General features: G+C 45.1%; 1 protein-coding gene across 2 annotated transcripts in view; it reads right to left on the reverse strand.

Moving 5' to 3' along the window:
* The window catches only part of GNAL (G protein subunit alpha L), a 94,529-nt gene that overhangs the window by 21,074 nt on the left and 54,223 nt on the right, over positions 1-19,232 (reverse strand). For both annotated transcript variants that reach the window (XM_068562757.1, XM_068562756.1), the window contains exon 5: positions 9,992-10,089. In XM_068562757.1, coding sequence (XP_068418858.1) covers positions 9,992-10,089 — 98 coding nt within the window. The remainder of the gene's footprint in view (positions 1-9,991; positions 10,090-19,232) is intronic.

Below are 19,232 nucleotides of genomic sequence, written 5' to 3' on the forward strand. Positions count from 1 at the left end.
AAAGTGCATTTAAAGCACACAATTCAGTGGTTTTCTTCGTACTTCCAGACTTGTGCAACCAGCTCCACGATCACTTTTAGAATTTGCATTGCTCCAAAAGGGCACCCGGTACCCATCAAGCAGGTCCTCTCCTCATCCGCCCCCTCAACTCCCCTCAGCCCTATGCAACCCTAACCTACTTCCTGTCTCTACAGAAATACTTATTCTAGGTATTTCATAAAAATGGAATCACACAGTATGTGGCCTTTTGTGTTTGGCTTCTTTGACTTATCACATCTTCAGGGCTCATCCATGTTGTACTGTGTGTCAGTGCCTCATTCCTTTTTACAGCTAAATAATATTCCATTGCATAGACAGACCACAATTTGTTTATCCATTCATCAGTTGATTTGGATTGTTTCTTTTTTTTGGCTGCGCTGCGTGACATGCAGGATCTTAGTTCCCCCAACAGGGATCGAACCTGTGGCCCCTGCATTGGGAGCACAGAGTCTTAACCACTGGACCACCAGGGAAGTCCCTGTCTTAAAGTTTTGGTATAGATGTATGTTTTCAATTCTCTTGGGTGTATACCTAGGAATTGCTGGATTATACGGTAACTCTGTGTTTAACTTTTTGTGGAACTGCCAGACTGTTTTCCAAAGTGGCTGCACTATTTTACATCTCTACCAGCAAAAATATGAAGGTTCCAGTTTCCCCAAATCCTCGCCACATTAGTTTTCATCTGACTCTTTGATTCTAGCCATCCTAGTGGGTGTACAGTGGTGTCTCATTATGGTTTCAATTTGCATTTCCCTGAGAGCCAATGATGTTCACCACATTTTCACAGCTTACTGGCCACTTATGTATCTTATTGGGGAAATGTTTCTTCTGATCCTTTGCTCATTTTAAAATTGGGCTATTTATCTTTTTTTTTAAATAAATTTATTTATTTTATTTATTTATTTTTGGCTGCATTGGGTCTTCGTTGCTGTGCGTGGGCTTTCTCTAGTTGCGGTGAGCGGGGGCTACTCGTCATTGTGGTGCGCGGGCTTCTCACTGAGGTGGCTTCTCTTGTTGCAGAGCACGAGCTCTAGGCGCACGGGCTTCAGTAGTTGTGACATGTGGGCTCAGTAGTTGTGGCTTGTGGGCTCTAGAGCACAGGCTCAGTAGTTGTGGCGCATGGGCTTAGTTGCTCTGCGGCATGTGGGATCTTCCCGGACCAGGGCTCGAACCCGTGTCCCCTACATTGGCAGGTGGATTCTTAACCACTGCGCCACCAGGGAAGCCCTATTTATCTTTCTGTTATTGAGTTGTAAGAGTTCTTTATATATTCTGGATACAAATAACTTATCAGATACATAGTTTACAAATATTTTCCCTTTTCGGTGAATTATCCTTTAAATTTCTTGAACTGTGAGGACCTCTATAAAAAAACCCCAACTATCCTGGTTTTCATTTGCAAACTATGTTTGAGACACGAATGTGATAAAAATGAACAGTTAAGGAGAGTGACTTCAGAATCTGAGAAAATGGGTGTCCTTGTGAAAATCCACTTATTTATAAGCTTGGACCCACCCTCATCATCTTTAAAATTTATTCTGTGGCAGCACCTGGCAGGCATTTCATGCTCACATAATGTTTGTTAAACTTTTAAACCATAATAGTCTCTCACAATCTTTAGGTTTAAAATGTGAAATCCTGCCTAAATCAAGTAACAGCCTGGTAGCTCTACGTAGTCGTGGGCAGTTTTGTTTCCTCCTCTGTAGAATGGAGATAATAAACTCTCCGGGTTTGTGTGAGGATGGATGTGTTAACTCATATGATGTGCATGGTAAGTTTCTATAACAATGGGCTATTCTGCAGCTACACTTGGAAGCTGAGAATTACAGGACACATCTCTTAACATTATTCTGTAGCTGCACATCTTATTAATAGTTAGTAGTATGAGTGGTTTTCAACCTGAGTTCCCTGGGCTCTTTGCAAGTGTTTCCCATAATTCAGCAAACACTTAAAAGAATGGTAGTAAAACCCTTCCACATCAAATGTCTTGTGTGCCATATTATATACTTCATGGGGTACTACCAATGCGTTACTCTGTGCTGCTATGTTACTTATTTTTCTGTAGACTTCTGATCACATCTATACTTATGTATATTTTTCTTCCCCCCTATATTTTATTATGAAAAATTTCAAACACACAACAAACTTGAAATAATTTTATAGTGGATACTTGAATACCCACCACCTAGATTCTGCCATTACCATTTTTACTGTACTTTATTTTTAATTTATTTATTTTATTTATTTTTCGCTGTGTTGGGTCTTCGTTGCTGTGCCCGGGCTTTCTCTAGCTGCGGTGAGCAGGGTTGCGGTGTGCGGGCTTCTCTTTGCGGTGGCTTCTCTTGTTGCAGAGCACGGGCTCTAGGCTCGCGGACTCTAGAGCGCAGACTCAGCAGTTGTGGCGCAGGGGCTTAGTTGCTCCGTGGCGTGTGGGATCTTCCTGGACCAGGGCTTGAACCCGTGTCCCCTGCATTGGGAGGCAGATTCTTAACCACTTTCCTGCCACCAGGGAAACCCTTTACTGTACTTTAAAAAGTCACATATCTACCCCATTTATCCATCTTATTTTTGATAATTTCAACAAAATCGCAAACACCAGAATACTTCCTCCTACATGATTCAGCACCCAGGTCATTAGCTAAAATCAATGTTTGTTGACAGTTTACTCTTCTGATGTAAATTTTGATCCATAGAAACCCAAATTGTGAGTGTACGTTTGCTGAGTTTTGACAAATGCGTACACCTGTGTAACGTTAACTCTTATCAAGACATTATGCCCATGTTTTTAGATGTGCAGTTGTTTGGGAGGAAGGCTGTAGCATCTACTGCTTAGACGACCAGCCCCGTCCAGCTGCAGGACCTCGAGGTGAGGACAGGGCACCCACTTCTTCCGATGCCACTGAAGCTCCGGCTCACGTGAGGGTCAGAGTCCCATCATCACAGTTGGAAATGTGACACATTAAAACATTTAAGCATCTATCTGACTTTACATTTACGTTAAGGAACGGGAGGAGTTGTTAGGGTCTGCTAGGAATTCCAGTTGGTGGGAAATTTCTTGCATTTCTCCTTTTCACATTCCTGCATAATTAACTTAAATGTTTCTTGTGATTGATTATAAGGCCAACTTGAAAAAAACCCATTTCTGCTACCGTTTGCAGCTACTCAACCGCATAAACCAGAGTATTTCCACACACCCCTCCCCCCGCAGGAGACACTGGACGCTGAGCCCAGAGGAGACCAGCCGCCATCCAAACCCACACTACACAGATCATATAGTAAGTAAGTGTTGCCAGTGTGAACATTGAGAATTTCACTCTACTCAAGTACCACTTTAGTTTGGCATTTGACGCATTTCATTCTGCTGCTACAAATTCTGGACACTGGCCCTAATTTTTAACCTGGGCCCCGTGGAGACTGGGGTTTCCTGGCATCAACTGAGGGGCCACAAAGGCTCTGGGGGGGCTCTAAGGGCGACACCTCCTGCTCCTCACCCTTGAGGAGCCCTCAGCACGCTGGCACCCCACGTGGGATACTGTTTGACAAAGGGTCTATCTCTAAGGAACAAGAGGAAAAATAGCTGTAAGGCAGCGAAAACGTGTGTGTGTGTGTGTGTGTGTGTGCGCGCGCTTAACGCTATCTGGTTCAATGGCCCAATGTCCACAGCCTTCAGAATGAATCTGACAATACACAGTGAACAGGAAACTCGTTCCACCTGCCGGAAGGGGCGAGGACGTGGGGTCCTGCCGCCTTTACGGGAAGTCTGAGGACCCACGAGACAAGGAACGGGAATCCCCCAGGATTCTCCACTCAGGGGAGTAGTTTTTCTGAGAGGTTTAAAAAAATCCATGTATACAGTGTGACATCACGGAAAAAAAAGGTAGTCTCTGTTCCTGGTTCCTGACACAGGGCTCCTGAAACCCGTGTAATTTCCTAAGTGAGACGAGCATCTTTTGTTCTAATGGGGTGACTCTGGGTGGGCTCCTGGTTGAGGGCTGGTCACCAGAAAGACCAACCTGTGATTAGAAGCTGGGAATTTTCAGCCCCACCTGCATCCTCCAGGAAGGGAGGAGGGGCTGCAGACTGAGTTAATGATGTATCATGCCCCCATGGGGAAGCCTCCACAGCAAACCCAGCAGCATGGGGCCTGGAGAGCTCCCCTGCTGTGGACACATCCACGTGCTGGGAGGGGGTACCCCCAACTCCACAGAACAGAAGCTCCTACCCTCAGGACCCTCCCAGGCCTTGCCCTGGGGAACCTCTTCATCTGGATGTTCACCTGTGTCCTTTATCATATCCTTTAATAAACCGGTAAACGTTAAGTAGGTGTTTCCCTGAATTCTGTGAGCTGTTCTAGCAGAAAACTGAATCCGAGGTGGAGGAGGACACGGGCACCTCTGATCTGAAGTCAGGTGGGACAGACGTGGGGGGTCCCCTGGGGACCTCGTCGTGATTGGCACCTGAAGTGGGGCGTCTCGTGGCCTGAGCCCTTACCCTGTGGGGCCTGAGGCTCTCTGGGAAGAGAGTGTCAGAACTGAGTTAAACGGTGGGACACCCGGCTGGTGTAACACATCTGGTGTCAGAGTGTGGTGAGTGTGGTCACAGTGGGAGCAAAGAGGACCCACGAGGGAAGTGCAGGTTCCCACCCTCAGGACCCTCTCAGAAGCTGCTTCTCGGGGTGAAGTTTCCGAAGAGGGCAGAGGAGAACCAGGCTGACCCACTTATACTGAGATATTTGCATGTAATTTATTCTTCATACTTAAAAACATTACTGCCCATAAACACTTCCAATGCTACAGATCTAGAAAATGAATCTGAAAATAAACTTGGCTGAAATGAAGGTCAAAACGAGGGTTCAGAAGCACTCAGGTAATTGATTGGATATTTAGTGAGTTAACACTATATAGTAACATGCATATTTAAAATTATTGTTTATTTTACAATGACCTAAACATCCACTTTGAAGTTGAAACTTCATTTTTGTGAATAATTTCCAGATTGTCCTGAAAGCTCACATTCAAGGACTTGCAAGCCCTGAGATCCAGGCTGGTGTGGAGGGGACAAACAGGGCCCCCATGGCTCCTGCCGGGCGGCAAAGGGCACACGTGAGAAATCACTACACCTTTCTCACTGCTCTTTTCTTTTGGGGGGATATTCTCTCCTCTCCAGAGTGTTCTAAAACCAATTATGTCAATGGATGTATACGAAAGGTGAGTATCATGTAAAGACATGTGTGCAAAGCGTGAGAACCTACATACACTCCACGCTGTAGAGTTTCAAGTTAGATTAAGCAGAGTACGATTTTATAAACCTGTTCTAAAGATCCAATTTTCCAGGGACTTCCCTGGTGGCTCAGTGGTTAAGAATCCCCACCTGCTAATGCAGGGGACACGGGTTCGAGCCCTGGTCCGGGCATATCACATGCTGCGGAGCAACTAAGCCCACGAGCCACAACTACTGAGCCCACGAGCCACACTACTGAGCCCACGTGCCACAGCTACTGAAGCCCGCGTGCCCTAGAGCCCGTGCTCCGCAACAAAGAGAAGCCACCGCAATGAGAAGTCGGCACACCGCAACAAAGAGTAGCCCCCGCTCGCTACAACTAGAGAAAGCCTGCGTGCAGCAACCAAGAACCCAACGCAGCCAAAAATAAATAAATAAATAAATAAATAAATAAAAATCCGATTTTCCCTGATTTCCTTTCTCCCAAAATAGCTGTTTCCATGGCTACATAATCACTTATTATTAGCACTTAGAGGAAACACACTTTGGGGGATAATGCAGTAGAGATTGTTTTTAATTTTCACAGTGGGAACTGGGGCCCTCTGTATGAAATATAATCTCTGCTAATTTGCTCAGCTTGCTTGATGCTGCAAAGACACTCATTTTTACCAAATGTACAACCCTTGAAGTTCATAATAATGATTGTTCCCACGCTCCTCCAGCCAGGCTGGTCCTGGTGTTGGATGGTGCAGTGCCCACCCCGCCTGCCGCAGCCCTGCTTGGGGACGCAGAGGTGGCCGCTGGCCAGGGTGACAGGGACAAGGCTGCCCGGCTGGAGCAAACCTGTCTGCCCTGTTTCCTCTGGGCCCTGGCCTGAGGGTTATGGGGTGGCCCCACGGGTCAGCAGACAGGGACGAAGAGGTTGTGATGCCTCGGGCTTCAGTGGCTCTGAGAGACTCAGAACAAATCCCCCCTTTCCTGAAGGAGCCTTAGCAAGTGTCCGCGCCTTGCATGCCAGGTAGCACACACAGACCTGAGCAGACTTTCTCATTTGTATATGAAAGGTGCTTTATAACTTGGGAGCTCCACGTGTGCCCGTGTGTCGCGGCCTGGAGAGGGGGCGGCGGGTACGAAGAAGCAGCCCTTAAAATGCTTGCTTAGACTTGAATCTGTTGTTGGGAAGAGGACCGAGAGGAGGCAGGATTTCTGCTCTCACGAGTTTTCACCAAGACTGACTGGTGGTGCCATCGCTTGTCCTGCCCTGGACCCTTCCCTCCCCAGTAATGTTTCTTTTTTTAAATTGAGATATAATTCACATAACATAAACCTCACCATTTTGAAGTACACAATTCAGCGGGTTTTAGTATATTTAGAATCATCACTACGATTCAGTTCCAGAACATTCTCATTATCCCCAAAAGAAACCCCGTACCCTTTAACAGTCACTCTCAATTTCCCCCTCCCCCAGCCCCTGGCAACCACTAATCTACTTTCTGTCTCTATGAATTTGCCTGTTCTGGGCATTTCATACAACTGGACTCATTCGATACGTGGCCTTTATGTCTGGCTTCTTTCACTGAGCCTCACGTTTTCAAGGTTCATCCATATTGTACCATGTGTTGGTGCTTCGTTCCCTTTTATGGCTAAATAAGATCCCATTGTGTGGCCAGACCACATCTGTTCATCCAGTTATCCTTTCATGGACATTTGCATTGTTTGCACTTTTTGGCTGTTGTGGATAATGCTGCTGTGAACATTCATCTACACATTTTTATGTGGATGTATGTTTTTAATTCTCTTGGGTGTGTACCCAGGGGAGAAACTTCCGGGTTCCTCTGGGTTTAAGCTTTTGAGTTACTGTGGCGAGATCATCCTTGGATTCTTCACTGGCAGCTCAGCCCCCCTAGGAAGCGCCTCTTCCCCCAAATATTCCCGTGGTTTCTGCCATGGAAGAAATGACTTCAACAGGGCTTAGAATGAATCCCTTCTTAATTAGCACTTGGGCTTAAAACACAAGACTGCTGAGCAGGTAACATAGTGACTTAGAGTCACACCGAGATGTCGGCAGATCTTTTCTCAGAGGATTCGGAAGAGAGAGGAAAAGAAGACCTGTCAGAACCCTGGACTCTGCCAGGGCAAAGCTCAGTGCCCCATCGGCCCCGCGCTGAGCCCCAGGCTCCCAATCTGACCATTCACTTATTTCCAATAGCCCTGATTTCATGCAAGAACTCCCACTAAGGAGCTGGGTCTTTGAGGAGGAATAAGACACATTCCCCAAGGAACTGGAACTCTGGGGCGCTGGGCAAGCCAGCATGAGCGTCCTGGTCCCAGGACAACCCCGGTTGGACATTGAAATGTCCTTTCTGTCCTTTATTTCATGAGCAAAGGTGATGAGAGGTGGAAGCAGCTACGTTCCTTCAACATCTTATTTGGCAACAAAAAAACATCTGTCTCCATGTGTGGGTCTAACAAGAGTTACTGAAATATTACTTGTTTTTGAAATGTCTCACCCCCAACCTCAACATCTGAGTGCAGAGGAGAAACAAGATTGTTATTAAGAGACAAAGGTTGCTGACCTAATCTGATTCCCATGCATATTAAAATGGATTAAAAAAGCAAAGCTGGGACGTTATGATTGCCCCAGACAGTGAGGTTTAGAGGGGAACGGCTTTCTGTGATTCTGCCGAGCCCAGAGTGAAGACCGCAGGAACCTTGGTGTTTTATTTTTGACGAGCCTGGGGTCTTGACCTCGTGCCTCAGAGTCTCACCCTCTGTAATTTGAAAGTACGGAACGGAAAGAAATAGCAGAGCTTGGCGGGGGCTCCCCGCCCCGCCACCCCCCGGGTGGGAACCCTGATCTCAGTGGCCTCAGGTTACCCCCTGGACCTCAGTTCCCACATTGGAGACACAGCAGCAAGAGCTCAGGAGGGCTCACGTGTGCCAGGTGCCACTCTGGGGTCTTCGGGTCTCTATTTAACCCTACAACAACTGTACAGGAATACAGCCCATAATTTTATCCCCATGGAAGTAACCTGCCCAAACTCTCTGCTCTCGGGAGCAGAGCAAAGATCTGGATCCTGACTGCCTGCTGTCAAAGCTCATGCTGCTTCTTTTTGTCAAATTTACTTTGCACATTCTATTTTAAAGTAAACCATTAATTCTATCGCTATGGTGATGGGTTGTCTCTTTTTATAAGAAAGAGAAACTCCTAATGCGACATTGAAGGGAGCTGTGGTCCAGAGGCGACTTCGCTCAAGAAATACTGGGAACCACGATCAGACACGTTCCCCGAGAACCTCAAACACAAACCTATATGAATGTTAATGTTATCTCCAGCTGTGCTAGAAATTCCCTCTGGCATCACAGCTAGACTTCCCCAAACCAGAGCTTGATGGCATCCTGTCCTCCATAAACAACATCTCCTGGGTCCCTGTCCCAATAACGGCCCCGTGGTCATCCTCATTGACCCCCCCTTTCCTCCACCTCCCTCGTTCGATCCAGTGCCTGGCTCTGTCCCTGAGGCCCCAGGCTCACTTCCACGGCCACCACCTGCCCGGGTGCACCCACGGGTCTCTGCCGCCTCTGTTTCACCCTCCACGCAGCACCAGAGTGACCTGACAGCCTCACTCTTCCAGCCGATGGCCACTTGCTGCGTCCGGAGGAAAATCCACGTTCCCTGGCCTGGGAGGGTGTGGCCCCTCGACCCCTCTCGCCTGTCCACAGCCACCTCCATCACCGCTGGGCGCCCACAACGCTTCCTGTCAGTGCTGGGGACATGCCTGCGTCCCCTCCTGGGCCCTGCCCACCCCGCTCAGCACCCCTCGCCCGTGACAGGTGATGGAGCCTGAGCTCCGAGGGGTGAGGAGGGGCCGGGGGCGGCCGCACCTCCCTGTCCTTAGTCAGTATTCACAGTGTAGTTCTAAATAGTGTAGATTTGGTCCCAAATACTGTGAATTCCCAGGTTTTATGCTTCTGGAACCTTTTCCACAAGTATGGATTTTTAGAGTTTACAGACTTAAAATGTAAAAAAGCTTATTTCTTGATGCCCAAAGAGTTATCTAAGACAAACTTTAAATACAGTTTTTGTTATCAAACGAGCAAACACAGCTAAAACTCGCTGATTAACCTTCTTCTGGGGACCATTATGCTCTAATAGTTATAGACTGAATCTAAAATAGCAAAAGATAGGAAATAGGAAAATGAGAATTTCAGGGAAAAACAATGAGCCAGCCTTGGCACCAGAGTCCTTTGCTTATTTCTCCTCATACATTTTTTTCATCAAATATTTACTTATTATTTTAATTACCATCTACTCTTGAGGTTCTAGTCTACTTCAAATGCGCGTAGGATGATCTCATTACTTTAAGTAAGAGTTTCGGCTTGACTGCAGATGTGGATTATTTAAATTTTAATTTGGGGGCCCTGGCTCCAAAATTAAAATATAGTAATGAATACCTAAGTATGTTATAATTTATGAACATGCCTATAACTCTATAGAAGGCAAAAAATGACTAGAACTGAATACAAAGATCGAGGTAAAATGAATACAACTGCTTCTGGTTCTTCCCTGAAACACTGCCTCCTGCTGGGTTTTCAGTTTTGCATCTACTAAACTCAGCTTATGTTAAAAGCTGGTTTCTGCAATGAGTTGTTAATTATTTGTTCCTTGTACTTAAGGAAGTTCAAAGATTCTGGGAGGGCAGCATGGATTGGTCCTCGCGGACAGACTCACTATTGGGCGCAGTCTATGAGCTGGTACTCGTTGGACCTCTCGAAGCAGGCCTTCACACCTTCGTCATCCCAGAGCTTCTTCACGTGATCGAAGAATTCCTGAAGTTTGAAAAAGTTACAGATAAGAAAACCCATGTGTTACCTTCTTCCAAAAGTTAAAAGTAAAAAGAAAATGCCAAAAACATTTGCAGGGAGTGCATAAATTGTTTTCTTCGTGGAGGTCGACTCCACACATGGGGTGGAAGGCCCAGATCTCACCACTCAATCTACTGGTCAAACATTCTTATTGTTCCAGAAAGTTCCCCAAAGTGGAAATGACAAGTCAAAAATTAATGACATTCACCAACTATCAATACAACTAAGAATTTAAAGTTCTTAGGACTCAATGACCCGACTAGCAGAATGGCCATTTCAGCTGTGAAAAAACATGCTTGTTACAATGGCAAGTTCTGTTTTAGCTGCTTCTTTTAAATTTTCTAGGTGAGCCACGATTATGAATAGACATGGTTGAGCAGACGGGTTAAATTCAGCCCCAAAGCATTAGGTACATAAGAAAGAAACTTTTAAAATTACACCCTTTGGGGATAGTGATTTACTGTTTTTGATCTTTCCAGAAACTCTGAGTTAAGCGTGAACTGGGATTTTTGGTTCACATACTGTGCGCAGGCCTATCCCTTACGGCACCAGCAGCCTCTGAAATAGGAGCCTGTCTACCTCAGTAAAGGTGGCTCTATGAATCCGTATTTCCAAAATTATCCAAATTAAATGAACAGTGCTATGGAAGCAGATGACTATACATTAGCAGCTAAATATAAAATAAGTTACATAAATTTTCACAAAACTCTTTGTTAGAATATTTATATCCCTTCCCAAACCAGGAAGCACCGATTTCCATCTCTGCTCTGCAGGAGAGGGCCTGGGGTGACCCCGCCAGGAAGCAGTCGAGGCTGCTCTCCCTAAGAATCAGCGCAGAGTCTTTGCAGGAAAAAACAAAACCTGAGTTGGTTCACGATTCCATACAAGGGTGGATCCAAGTATTGAGGGGCCTGATGCTTATACAACTTGCGGACCCTCTTTGAAAAAAAGGAACACAGAATTATGAGTACAAATCAGGGATAAGACCTGGGAGGGGGAGCAGGGGGCCCTGAGTGCAGCTTCACCCGGTTCTAGTGCGTCCCAGCCTGACTCCCAGTGTCGGGAACAGCTTGTAAGCTTGTGCCGCACGTCTCTGTATCTATCGTGTCTGCCTGTCTGTCCTCAACAACAACAAACCCAAACTGCTCACAGGTGACAGGAAGGGACAGTCTCCACGCCAAGGAGAGGAGCTGGACCCTCAGATTTCATCCTGTCTCCCTGGATTGATGCTTCCTTCCGGAATCTTCCAGGGCCGCTCCCATCGCTCCAGTGAAGGAGTCTGTGGGCTTCCTTGAAAAATTTCCTTCGAAGAGCCAAATGAGGAGACACACACACACACACACACACACACACACACACACACACGCACCCCACGTCTAAAGAGAAATACTCTATTATGCTATTATCCGGACGGTCCAGGAGGGCAGTCATACGCCTGTTGTGGTGATATTGGGATTTAAGCCCCACTTGCCCCCTACTGCAAACCCCTGTGCAGTGGTCCTGGAAGAAAGTTCCTTACTGTCTTTAACAAGTGTCAGAATCATTTTTTCTTCAATAGTCTGAGCAGAAGCCTTTGAGACAGTCAGAGAGGGGTGCTTGACCCAAGAAACAAAATGCACAGTTCCTGGGGACATGCTGACAGCATAGTGAGACAGGAACCGTGGGCGCTGGGATCTTACAGCGGGCGCCGTGGACAACACGGAGGAGACAGAACAGGCTCGATCTGCTGCTTTGTCTTCCTTGTTGGGAAACAAGACGTGAGGCTAGACCAGGGCCAGGTCCCCAGGATTCCCTACGTTTACTCTTTAAGGAGTTCTCAGATCTTTGTGGAAAATTCCAGGGCTGCTGCTGCTGTGGCCCCTTCACCTTTTTATCAGGGAAAATGTCAAACTTACCCAAGGAGAGAGAATGTCCCCTGGGCACTCACTACCCACAGGCAGATTCCACACTCATCAAGTGGCTGTTCTCTTTTATCTGTATCTCAGCCCTTTTCTCCCACCTTTATTATTTAATAGCAGTTCTCTTACACCATATTATTTTATTTCAACATTATTTCTAAAAGATAAAGCTTTAGAAGTCATAGCCACAATACCACAATCTCAAATAAAAATACATAAACCAGTAAAGAAATGATTCTGTAAAATCATTAACCACTGCAGCTTCTTTAGCTGTGCTCAAACATTTGTCCAGAGCCTGGCTAGAATTCTAATACATTTGTTAAAACAACTGGGAAATAAATATGAGAAATACTTTTAGTATGCTTCCGTTAGCAACTAAGATGAATGATACTAAATAAAAATAATTTCAGTGGTGTGTGTGCGTGTGTGTGTGTGTGTGTGTGTCTGAAAAGAAAAGGTGATTCACAGTGAAGTCTCACTTGTTTTTGACATCTGAGAGTTGAGAGACACTGAGAGCATAAAAAGAAAATTACTAAATGACATTTCTTAATTTTTTCTGTATTATTGAATTTGAGAATCACCTTGTGATCTTCATATATTTAGCAACTGAAATACATGGTCATTTATGTCATTCTTATTCAAAGGAGTTTGAGTTGTGTTATAGAAAATAAACATGATAATGATACCAAATTAAACCTACTTTTAAAAAGGAAGGCTTTAAATTTTCATAGCATAATTTTGATGTTTAAATCAAAATTTAAACTAAAATTAAATACCCAACTCCTCCATTTCCTATTACAGCACTTTCCTTCTCGTTCTGCTGTTTACGCCTTCCTGTAGGTATAAAGTGTACTCAAAGCTAGCCTGGAATTCTCAGGTGAGTAACAATTTTCTAAAAAATTTTAAAATTCTTCATAACTGCCTTAAAACAGAAATAAATGTCTGCCAATAAGAAATGTAAAAAAAAAAATTATTGCATGATTTCTCTGCTAATGTAATACAATAAAACAACTTTTGGTTACACTGACACTTAAGATTCACTTTTTGTTTTGGACATAACAATCAAAAGCATAATATTTCTTATCTGGTGAAAGAGATGTCGTCCAGTGGCCTGGAGGGCACCCGGGTCTCAGGTGGAGCTGCTCCGACATGTGGTGCTCTGTCCTGAGGGTGGCGGAAACCCTTACTGGGTTGAGTGAAAAATGTTATTCCTAGGATGTCTTATGGAAAATATTCCTCTTTAATTTTAGTGTCAGTAATACTTTTTTGCATCTCTCAAGAAAATGCTTTACCAATTTCATTTTTAATCCTCTGGGATCCTGTGACTTTTCTGCTGCTTTCATTTATGTCACTGAATTGACCGCCAAGAAGCTCAGAAATCCCATTTGGGGGTTGGTCCCAGCTTGTGTGCAGACCTTGCCTTTATGCTCTGGGTACCAACTTCACCTCTGCTACCACATCACTCACTCTCCTGTTCCTAGCTTCCTTCTGCCATACTTTGTTTTTTTCAATTAACTTGTATTATAACTTTGTGAGTGGCACTAAATCCTTTCTGGAACACGCTGGAGCAAAAATAAATGATTACCGGAATTTTCCATGGTAATGCAGTGAACAACGGCCACCACCACCATCAAATGGGCCTCAGAAACAGGCAGTTTCAGTCAGGAGAGTAGCCATTTAAGTAGAATTTTCTAAAGCTCAAGTTTGGGTCTGATTCATTTAAAATACACCTACTCAGTTTTACCCCACAGGGAGCAGAACGATCTAATAGGTTTCTGTCATTTCTTTTTTCAGGTATCTGGTGGATGTCAAGTTGAAGGTCTGTGTGGGATCTGTCACTCCTGGTTATTTATAATCTCTGTCCATCCTCAGGTCTAAGTTAATGCAGGATGCTTCAAATTCTATTTAGAAACAGCTTTCAGAGACCAGGCTAAACAAACCAAAAGTGTCGACAGTAATCAGGGGTCCCCAAGCCCGAGTCTTTCCCAGCATGAAGCACGGGCTCCGTGGGTGACAACCACAGCAAGTAACCAAACGTAAAGTGGTGTCACCCTGGCCCTTCCTGGGGCCGCGTGGGTCCCAGGCAAGCTTCTCAGGGTCTTTGGCCGAGGGCTCACTTGAGTCTCAAATACCCTGCCATGCAGGTGATGCAGCTCCCGTTTTACACATGATGAAATGGGAATGATCTTGGATCCTTTGTACTTGCCCGAGCCTTCTGACTAGGACATGATCAGCCTGGATATGGAAGCAGCCTCAGGGCCTGGCCAGCTTCCTCCTTCTCTTCTGTAGCAGCTCCTCATGGCTGGTGACCAGTGAGAGCAAACCCACATTTACAATATACACCACACTCGCCTTTTTCCCTCTGTGACAGACAATTTTAACTATTCTTAGAATCATTTCTAACAGCCTCTTGAGGTATATTTTATATACCCTAAAATTCACCCATTTACTTATCCGGTCACACACCCAACCAACACAGCCAAGTCTTAGAACCCCTCCACCATCTGCCCCCTCCCCTGGTCTCAGACAACTGCCAATCTACTTTGGTCTCTATAGTTTTGCCTTTTCTAGAAATTTTGTATAAAGGAAGTCATATAGTCTTTTGTGTCTGGCTTCTTTCACTTAGCCTGATTTTTCTGAGATTCACCAATTTTGTTATGTATTTTAGCAGCTTAAAAAAAAACTGCTGAGTCCTATTCCATTGTATGGATAAGACCACATTTTGTTTGTTTACTCACTCACCAGTGGATGGTCATTGGGGTTATTTATGGTTTTTGACTGTTATGAGTAATGCTGCTAGGAATATCTGTGTACCAGGCTTTGTATGGACTTCTATTACCATCCCTTTTGGGTTAATACCCAGGAGTGGAATTGCTGGGTTACAGGGCAGGTGCATGTTTAACTTTAAAAAATGGCTAAATTGTTTTCCAAAGTGGCCATTCCATTTGCACTGTCAAGAGCAATGGGTAGGGGTTCGAGTTCCTCCAAACCTCACCGATACTTGGTTTTGTTAGTCTTTTTGATTTTAATTATTCTAACGGGTGTGTAGTGGCATCTGGCTGTGGTTTGAGTTTGCATCTCCCTAATGGCCAATGACGGTGGACAACGTTTCACGTGACTGTTGGCCGCTCGCATGTCTTCATTTTGAGGTGTCTGTTCAAATATTTTTCCCATTAAATAATTGGGTTGTATGTCTTATTATTGTTTTATTTTTCGTAAGAGTAAAATATTCTAAAAAATTGCCTGGATTCAAATCCTTTCTTAGCTACAGGTTTCGCCAACAATTTCTCACCCAATGTGGCTCGCATTTTAATTTTCCTAAGCATCTTTTGATGAGCAAAGTTTTTAATTTTGATGATGTCTAATTAGTCAGTTTTTTAAAAAAAATTTTTATTTATTTATTTGGCTGTGCCGGGTCTTAGTTGTGGCATGTGGGATCTTTAGTTGCAGTGTGAGAACTCTCAGTTGTGGCATGCATGTGGGATCTAGTTCCCTGACCAGGGATCGAACCCGGGCCCCCTGCATTGGGAGTGTGGAATCTTAGCCACTGGACCACCAGGGAAGTCCCTAATTAATCAGTTTTTGCTTTTCACTTTTACACATTTTTGTGTTCTAAGAAACCTTTGCCTAACCCAAAGTAAAAAGTTTTTTCTCCAAGATCTCTTCTAAAAGTTTAATATTTTTAGCTCTTAGATTTAGGTCTATGATCTGAGTTAATTTGGGGTTATGGTGGGAGGAAATGGTCATGCTTCACTTTTTTCCATGTGGATATGCAGCTTCCCCCAGCATATTTACTGAAAAGACTACCCTTTCTCCATTGAATTGTTGAAACTGACCTTGGTACCTTTGCTGAAATTGACCATACACACGTGGGTCTGTTCCTGGACTTAATTCTGTTCCACCGACCCATATGTCCATCCTTGTGCCAACTCCATCCATCTTGATTACCGTAGCTCTGTAGTCCGTCTTAAAATTAGGTGTTAAGTCCTGCAACTTTATTCTCTTCCAACATCATTCTGACTATTCTTGGTCTTCTGAATTTCCACATATGTCTGAGAACTGGCCTGTCAGTTTCTGTAGAAAAGCTGCTGGTATTTTGGCTGGAATTGCACTGCATCTCTAGGTTGCTTTGGGGAGAAGTGCCATCTTAACAACAATGAGCTTTTTATCCATGAACATGGTATATCTGTTTGTGTCTTATTTTCTCTCTGTGATGTTTCCTAGTTTTCAGTGTATACATCTTTCATAACGTTTGTTAGGTATTTTTTCCTAAGTAATGTTTTTGGATGTTATTTTGAAGGTGCATTTTTTTTTAAACTTCATTTTTGGAATTTTTCATGGCTAGTACAAAGAAATACAGTTGACATCTGTATTCGATCCTATATCCAGCAACCTTGTTCATTTCATGTATTAGTTCCAGAGGCTTTCACTTCCTTCCTGTGTAGCTGAGCACGGAGAGTTACCCACAAAGCTCTGGCCTGTCTCTTTTCTCCCTGAAGCATGACGCACAAGGGCTGGGGCAGAATCAGAATTCCCTGTGGTTCCAAGGTTCAGGGGGACTGAGCCAAAGGGGCCTTTGCTGCCCACCATGGCCAGGTTGCATGGGTTTTGCTGCTCTTGCACTTGGTTTAAAAAAATTTTTTTTAAAGATATAGTAAGATTTGTCTAAGGACTCTACCTTTTATTTCCAAATTATAGTCTTACAAAACAACTGATAAGTATAAAGTTCTAGTAATTAGATCCATGACCCATAGTAGAGAGTTAAATAAATCTACCCCATTGTGATGGGAACATATAATTTTCCTTAAGTATTTTTTCCCCACAAAATTAATTTTTTAGCTTTTGATTTTCTCCTTCACAATACTCCCACTCTTATACCTAAGAGCCTCTCTCTAAAATCCTAATTCTCTGAGAAACTTGTGCACTTGAAGCATGCCAAAGAGACTCACAGGAGAAACTTATTTGTGTGGGAACAGAAATAAAATAATTATGTATTTTTATTAGGGATAAGAGACTCAAAGAATCACGACTTTGGTCTTTGCTTCCAGACAGGCTCTGTCAAGTTGTCTGACAAAAGTTCTCCGTGGCATCAAGCTTGATTATGTAACACCTGGAGGTATTATTCTTGGTCTTCTTAGTCACTCTGAGTCCTGTTTTACGTGCTGAGCGGCAAAATGGAGGGAGAAGGCCCTCTTTTTGGGAACAGGTTAGATTTAAAGCAAATGTCTGTAAAAGTGGGTTTGGTATATTCCTACTGACAATGGCTGTAGAATTAGATACATATTTCTTTGGGAAAATTTTAGTGTAAAACATAGTAGAGGTGTCTAATGAGGAATCCTAAAATGATATTTCTGTTTGAGCATGGATTTTGGGTTCAGGTCCCAGCCGGGGGAGCTTCTTCACTCTGACCACTATGTCCTGTTCCCCGGGGACAGAACGGGTCCTTCTGGTCAGAGGCTGGAGCTTCAGCTGGAGTGATGAGCACACGGCCGACAGGTGGAGGGGGGGCGGTGAGGATGTGCACATGAGGGGCCAGGGCAGGAGGGAGGCGGTGAGGGGGTAGCAGGAAGACAAAATTATAAGGGGGGGGGGTGGACCAGGCCTCAGGACAGCCAAGAGGTGAGGACCGACCTGTGAAGTGCTGCTGGGGGGAGGGTCAGGGAGTTCTTGGCTTTGGGCACAAGGGCAGGGCCAGAACACGGGCTGCAGATCTGACAGCATCATGACAAGGCCGCCAGGTGCCAACAGGCTCACAGAGAAGCACGTGGCAGGGAACAGGAGGCAATGCAGACTTGAGGACTGAATTCCAGAAACAGCTTCAGGACACCCACGGGCATGAGGCATCACACCAGGTGCTGGGGAGGGGGCACGGGTTCTGAACACAAGAAGGGCACGGCCAGATCACCAGCAAGAGGTAGGTTATGGTGGCCAAGAGTGGGCCTCGGGGACAGGAGCCCCGAGGGCACTGCTGTCGCACTGAGCTGCACCCTGAGCTTCTGGTGCCTGGGCTGCCCCGGCTCCCAGACCCCCGCTCCCCGCCGCAAGGCCCCCAGATTCCTGCACTTACAGCTGGAGAGGGAGTGGGGCTGGCTGAACAGGACTGCAGCTGCTTTCTAGAAACAAGGGCCAAGCCCTTGTAGGAGAATGTGTGCAGCCCCATGGAAGGGCGCCTGGAAGCCGAGCCTCCAAGTCCCCACACGGGAGGGGATCCCTGGGGCCCTGGAGAACCCCAGCTCAGCCCGTAGGCAGCTGTGGGGTGGGGAGGAGGAAGGAGAGTGGGCTGGGCCAGGGTGCAGGCCCACGATCCCCAGTTACTAAGGGGGAATCTTAGTAATTAACTAAGCTGCACATGTACCCGACACCCTACAACAGGCTGAGGGTGTCCTCAGTGGGAATGTGCAGCCTCCCTGAGAGGAACCAATGGTTAAATGGAAACGCAACACCCGCGGTGCATTCCTGGAGGGATTAGGGGATTCACGTTTCCACGAAATAAAATATTTCAAAGGTGCTGCAGATCTCCTGTGCAAACCTGCAGCAGCTGCGAATCTGGCACCAGACACAAAATGGAAGGAAAACTGTCCAAAGAACCCAAAGACCTTGATATTCTACACTCATGTGTTTGTATGAGATCACCTTTAAGATTTCTTCCAGTTCTGGGACTCTCTGATTTTAAGTTTTATATTTTCCCTCTGTCTATTTTTAATGGAACAGTTTTATTGACCTATAATGCATATACCATACAGTTTACCCATTTAAAGTGTACAAGTCAGTAGTTTTTCGTTTATTCACGGAGTTGTGCACCCATCACCAGTCATCTTTAGAACATGTCCATCACCCCAAAGAAACCCTGCACCCACGAGCAGTCACTCCTTATTCTCACCTCCCTCTGCCCCTGGCAAACACCAGTCCACTTTCTGTCTCTACGGATCTGCCTGTTCTGATGTTTCATTAAAAAGGGACTCATATGATATGTCACCTTTTGTGTCAGGCTTCTTTCATTTAGCATAATGTTTTCAAGGTTGTAACACGGGTCAGTGCTTCATTCTTTTCATGGCCAAATAAGATCCCACTGTGTGGATGGACCACGTGGTTTCATCCATTCATCCTTCGATGGACATTTGGGTTGTTGCACTTTTTGGCTGTTGTGAATAGTGCTGCTGTGAACATTCGTGTACAGGTATTTGAGTAAATGTGGGTTTTTAATTATCT

Source organism: Eschrichtius robustus, chromosome 14 (assembly GCF_028021215.1).
Source record: "Eschrichtius robustus isolate mEscRob2 chromosome 14, mEscRob2.pri, whole genome shotgun sequence".
NCBI lineage: Eukaryota > Metazoa > Chordata > Mammalia > Artiodactyla > Eschrichtiidae > Eschrichtius > Eschrichtius robustus.